Source organism: Lagopus muta, chromosome W (assembly GCF_023343835.1).
Source record: "Lagopus muta isolate bLagMut1 chromosome W, bLagMut1 primary, whole genome shotgun sequence".
Lineage (NCBI taxonomy): Eukaryota > Metazoa > Chordata > Aves > Galliformes > Phasianidae > Lagopus > Lagopus muta.
The window spans coordinates 5084844-5090850 of NC_064471.1; the positions used below are offsets into that span (position 1 = coordinate 5084844).

The window sequence follows — 6007 nt, forward strand, 5'->3', positions numbered from 1 at the left end:
GATCTGACCCACCTTCCTAAGACAGGGGTGGCCCAAGCACAAACAGTGGCACGATGGGTTGCCTATCTCAGCCAAAGGAGCAGTCTGTCTTCATCCCCCTTGAAAGAAGAACTTCAGAAGATCCTAGGCCCAGTTACGTATCACAGTGATGCACCAGAAGAAATACTGGTTGCTCCACCAGAGAAGAGTCCTGTTCAGGAGGGAAAATATCCTATCCCTGAAGATGCCTGGTACACAGATGGGTCCAGCAAGGGCAACCCGAGCAAGTGGAGAGCAATAGCATACCATCCTTCCACCGAGACAATCTGGTTCGATGAGGGGGATGGTCAGAGCAGCCAATGGGCAGAACTGCGAGCCGTGTGGATGGTTATAACCAAGGAACCCGGTGATGGTATCCTGAACATCTGCACAGATAGTTGGGCTGTGTACCGGGGGCTCACTCTCTGGATTGCACAGTGGGTCACCCAGGAATGGACTATCCACGCCCGACCGATCTGGGGCAAAGACATGTGGTTAGATATATGGAATACGGTCAAACACAGGACTGTACGTGTCTACCATGTTTCTGGTCATCAGCCCCTACAGTCACCGGGAAACGATGAAGCCGACACATTGGCCCGAGTTCGATGGATTGAGAATTCACCATCTGAGAACATCGCCTGCTTGTTACATCAGAAGCTACGGCATGCTGGACAAAAGACAATGTGGGCAGCTGCTAAAGCATGGGGACTGCCCATACAACTATCTGATATCGTCCAGGCATGCCAGGATTGTGACGCCTGCTCCAAGATGAGACCGAGATCGTTGCCCGAAACAACAGCCCATCTTGCTAGGGGACACAATCCTCTCCAGCGATGGCAGGTCGATTACATCGGGCCCCTTCCTCGTTCCGAAGGGGCAAGATATGCCCTGACCTGTGTCGACACTGCAAGTGGGCTACTGCAGGCCTATCCAGTACCGAAAGCAAACCAGGCATATACCATCAAGGCACTCACTAAACTGATGTCTGCCTACGGGACACCTCAAGTCATCGAGAGCGACCAAGGGACTCATTTTACTGGTGCAACGATACAGCGCTGGGCAGAAGAAAATAACATCGAATGGCGATTCCACCTGCCATATAATCCAACAGGGGCAGGCCTCATCGAACGTTATAACGGTATTCTTAAGGCTGCCCTGAAGACAGACTCCCAGTCCTTGCAGGGGTGGACAAAAAGACTGTATGAAACCCTGCGGGACCTGAATGAAAGACCTCGAGATGGCAGACCCAGTGCCCTGAGAATGTTGCAGACGACATGGGCCACCCCGCTTAGGATCCAAATTACGGGCACTGATCATCAGGTAAGACCCCAAATTGGTAATGAAAATAATCTTCTGCTCCCTGCCCCTGAAAACTTAGAGCCAGGTACCCATAAAATAAAATGGCCCTGGAAGGTGCAGGTAGGACCCAAGTGGTGTGGCCTACTTGCACCTTGGGGGAGACTATTGGAGGTGGGAGGCTCAGTAGTCCCTCCAGTAATAGGTACATGGCCTACTGATATTATGGTCAACACTCCGATCTTTATTGCTAAAGGGACCCCCATCATGTCCCTATGGCAGATCAGGACACCTCCTTTGGTGCCTGATATCGTTATGCAGCCGCAGATATCCGGCAAAAAGGTGTGGTACAGGCGGCCAGGACGTGCCCCAGTACAAGCGGAAGTGTTGACCCAAGACAGAAATACGGCCTGTATCTTGCCCTGGAGAGCAGACCTTCCCCTCCTGGTACCTGTAAAACATCTGTATTACTCCCCGTGAGTCTGTGAGCCTTCAGGACCACCGGAAGGAACAAAATGCCATCAAGCGTTCCAGTGTTGCTGTCAGATCACGTACAACACCCGGTGATGGTCTGCATGGGACTGATGGAACATAGAATGGACTTGCACCTCAGGACCTCATGCCTCCAGGCACATCATCGAGCACTGGCCCATAGAAGAGTATGGACATCCACTAATCATCACTTGTCTTGAACTGTACCAACATACGTCGCGATAAAATTGTATAAGCGTCGCGATATTCCGGATCTCTGTATTAGGGAAAGCTTACCCTTTTGTTAACCTGATCATTGGTTCATGCCGTGAAGGGGTGGAGTGTATGGGAACTGCTGAGTCACGGCCTGAACCTCTGATTGATCACCTGAGGTGAGCCATGAGTCAGCCAGAGGAGCACAGGTGAAGGCAATTCACCTGTGCTGCCGGAAGGGGGGGAGCCAGGCTCCACCCCTCCTGGACCTATTTAAGAGCTGGCTACCAGAGGGGAAGGATCTCTTCTGGAGATCCTCCTCTTTGGTATCTTCTAGTGAGCTCAACCCAAGGGTAAGCTCTTCTACTTATTCTCTTTTGCGATCCTTGTTTGCTTTGCCTCACTCTTTTGATTATATTGCAATTATAACATCTTGATATCTATTGATTATACACAATTGTATTGTGATTATAACATCTTGGTTATACAAGTATGAAAGCACTAAGCAAACACACTAGAAACAGAGCACAAAATCCAAAGTAATAACTGAATGTGGATGGGAATCCTTTTCTGATAAAAATGCCTAAAACAGATATTTTGGGGTTGAGTATTACTGAAAACTTCCACGCGAACCAAGAAAACAACTTCAGTTCTTCTACCTTTGTTCAGACAAAAAAGGTTTACTATAACAAACAGCACTTTCATAAAGATGGTTGAATCATCATTAAAATATCTAAAATAACCTTCAAAAGCCACACATTCTGGCTGACCGGATCTAAAAATGTAACAATAATATATGTCATACTAGGATGAATAAAAAGTTTCATAGACTTCATGTTTTCCAAGCAAGAAATCTAAATGAGAATAGCACACACTTTTATCACTGCTGAGCACTTTCCAGTGTGCTGGAAGGTATCTCATGGGAGATATTTGCTGATATCATAGAAGGCTTTTCTGAAGATTTCCAGCATTCTTACGAGGATTCTAAAGTTCAACAGTGCTTTAACAAAGTCAGTCTGTAAATTCTAAGGTTTCTGGGATAAATAAGGGCTTCTGAGGTCTGGAGGGCAGTGAAACTCATGGGAGAAATCAATAAAACTGACAGAATGCCTTATGATCTTTTTATTCCTTGCACAAATGTCTTGCCTTATTTTAGGTAAAACAAAATGGTAGCTGGAAGAATACAGGTTTAGCATAACTGTGGAAATACAAAGGATTGAAGAAAGGACTAGGCTGAAGATGGTACATGCCACAAATTATTACATAGTTTCTCATATCTTATGCAATTTTTTAAACATTACCAATCTAATACCATAAGTTTCAGCTCTGGTCAGAAAAAAAAATGTTCTGAAAGACTTCTGGGATATCTCACTGCATCAAAGAGACAGTGAGGCTGAGGGACTGTGCAACGGTGGACATGACTGTCTATGAAAGCATTTCATATACAGATAACATTCACATAAGGAGTTGGATATGTTATCTCCAACAAGAGATGACTTTCTGATCTAGATATTTTAGAGAATGCAAAGTTCTGGCATTCTGCAAGGAACTACTGACCGCACAATAGAAACTGTAATAACTCCCTGCTTGATTCCATAAAATAAAATCAGTGAAAGTTGTATAGTTCCCAATGCGGAGTCCATGTACTCAAAATACTGCATTCATCTTCCAAATATATAACACTGCATAACATACACATGGAGTAAGGCAAATCCAAAGCGAGACACGTCCTTCGTTGGTACATAGCTACATTGGATAAATATTTGTTCTAAGACTGAAATGTCAGTGTGTTTATTTTGCAGTGTAGGATTTCCTATAAACTGATTTATTTGCCTAAGCTCAAGAAAAGGGTGTTTATTTCTACGTATCTTAAAAAAAAATAAATGCTAGAAGTTAGGAAATAATTCAGAAAAATATTCTGGATTATATTATGACATTTTCATGTGGTGTGAATTAACAAGAATTAATCTTTTAATGAACAATGTGCTTCAAATGAAAGCTATGAGAAATATTAAGCAAATTCAGTAGTTTTCTGAAATGCAGTAACTCTAAAATTAATTTGACCTTTCTGTACCACACAACAGCCCGAGTATAGCAACCTAAAGATCAAATTGAAAAAAAATCTAAAAATCACAGTCCTAATGGACATACATATGGAGCAATCTGTTCTCCTCAACCTTTCTGAAATACTTAAAGAGACAGTTTTTGCAAACTGTAGTGAACTACTGAAAGCAAATCAGAGGCAGCACTGGGCTACAGCTGCTGCACATTACATCTCCAAAACTGCTCTAAGGGGTAGAATGATATCTAGTAACTATTTTACTCAGTGACATAATTCAAGCTAAATAAAGTGAAATTCATCTACTACTGTCAAATTCAGTCACTTCTGCAATGATTTTCTTGGCAGCAAGAAGAGCAGATGCCCTTTTGTCATGCCCATATTACTATGTTTGCTATGGATGTAGGAAACTTACAGCTTACATGCCTATCAAAATAGTGACAGCATTATCCTGGACATGGTGAAAATCTGAATTTGATCTGGCTATGTGCCAAATCATAAGAGGTTTGCGCTGAAAAATACTTAATGAGTAGCCAGAACAAGTGGCCAGTAATTGGCAGCTCCAGTACTGTGGTAGAGAATGCTCATTAGGAAGAAAGAATGACTAGTCAGCGTCTTCATTTATTCAGTTTTTGACCCGTAATTTAAACATGTCAAATCGTTCCATTCTGATATACAGCACGAAAAGACTTTGTGATCTCATGTATGGAGGTGGCAGTTCCCAAAGTATTTACAAGTGAAGCAGTCAGTTAATAAATTTTGCCATGCTTTCAATCACTTAAATTGTATCTGACACTAAATAAACAACAATAATAAATAGTGACAAGAAGCTACCTGTTTCAGAGAACGTACCTCTCCTGAATTTCACTCTTTCCCCAAGTTATGTTTATGTTATTTTGTGTTTTCAGGACAACAGCGTGGTGGTGAAGGCTGTGAGCTTGGAGTGCAAGAGGGAGCAAATGCTGTGTCCCGAGACCAAGGAAACAGAGTGCAAGACAACCATGTGCAGCCATAGGCACCATTCCAGACAAGTGATGAACCTAGCGAAAGGAAGTCTGCATCAAGAGGCATTTGGAAAACTAAATTCAGGCAAAAAGTAATCAGAAAAAGAAGCCACACATCATATGCTCAAGAAAACAGAATCAGGCTATTCATCAAGTAGTAGACGAGGCCTCTGGTTGCTTTAGACAAAGCATGACACATATCAGCAAGGCTGATGGTGGAGCAAAAAGGAACAACTGCCATTTCTGTAACATGCTCCTGTGCTATGGCCAGTTAAGTGTTGAAAATACATTCAGAATCAGCAGGTAGGAAAGCAAAATACGCAAGCTCCAAAATTAAACAGCTGAAACAAGATAACTTAATCCACTTTCAGTGATAAAACATATATTTCACATGCATAGATTACAAATAGATTGTGTATTAAAGAGCCCTTCTGACAGTTCGTACCCCAAAGCTTCACCAAAAACATTCTTGTGATTGCTTTGTACAAGCTTCTCTCCTAAGAAATGTTTATGCATGTGCTAAAATATATAACTGAACTCTGCCTGCAAATGCACAGTAAGTTTGGAGCCTAAGCCTGTGCCAAAGAGTGCTCCATCAGCACCGCACGTGCTGCATTTCATTGCTCGTGGTCTAAGCATCGCAATGATTTGAAACAGCTCAAAGAACTGCAGATGGACTGTCCTCAAACGTCTGAATTTGTGATGCTTTCCACGAACTGATCAGCAACGTGGGCTGCTATCCAACAGGTTTAGCAGTGTATAAAGCATGAAAAACTGAACCAAGAGCTTCACTTTTCATAGCCACTTCAGTTGAGCTACTGAGCACCATCCCCATCAGAAAAAAAACATCAGAAGGGCCAGAAATCTGTAACATTAAGCTTCCCAGCTGTGCACCATGCTGAAGCCCAGCAGGGATATCCAAGAGACAGAGGGGCCCAGTAAC

At 43.1% G+C, this 6007-nt stretch overlaps 1 protein-coding gene across 1 annotated transcript; it reads left to right on the forward strand.

The window, feature by feature from the left end:
- The first annotated feature begins 201 nt into the window (after nucleotides 1-201).
- Nucleotides 202-5260, forward strand: LOC125686434 (uncharacterized). The gene is made up of 2 exons (XM_048930405.1): nucleotides 202-2354; nucleotides 4969-5260. The coding sequence occupies exon 1, from the start codon at nucleotides 364-366 to the stop codon at nucleotides 1795-1797; it is 1434 nt and encodes a 477-aa protein (XP_048786362.1). The 5' UTR covers nucleotides 202-363; the 3' UTR covers nucleotides 1798-2354; nucleotides 4969-5260.
- The last annotated feature ends 747 nt before the right edge of the window (nucleotides 5261-6007 follow it).

Coding starts and splice junctions, on each gene's coding strand:
- LOC125686434 (XM_048930405.1), top strand. CDS start 364: ATGGTTATAACCAAGGAACCCGGTGATGGTATCCTGAACATCTGCACA.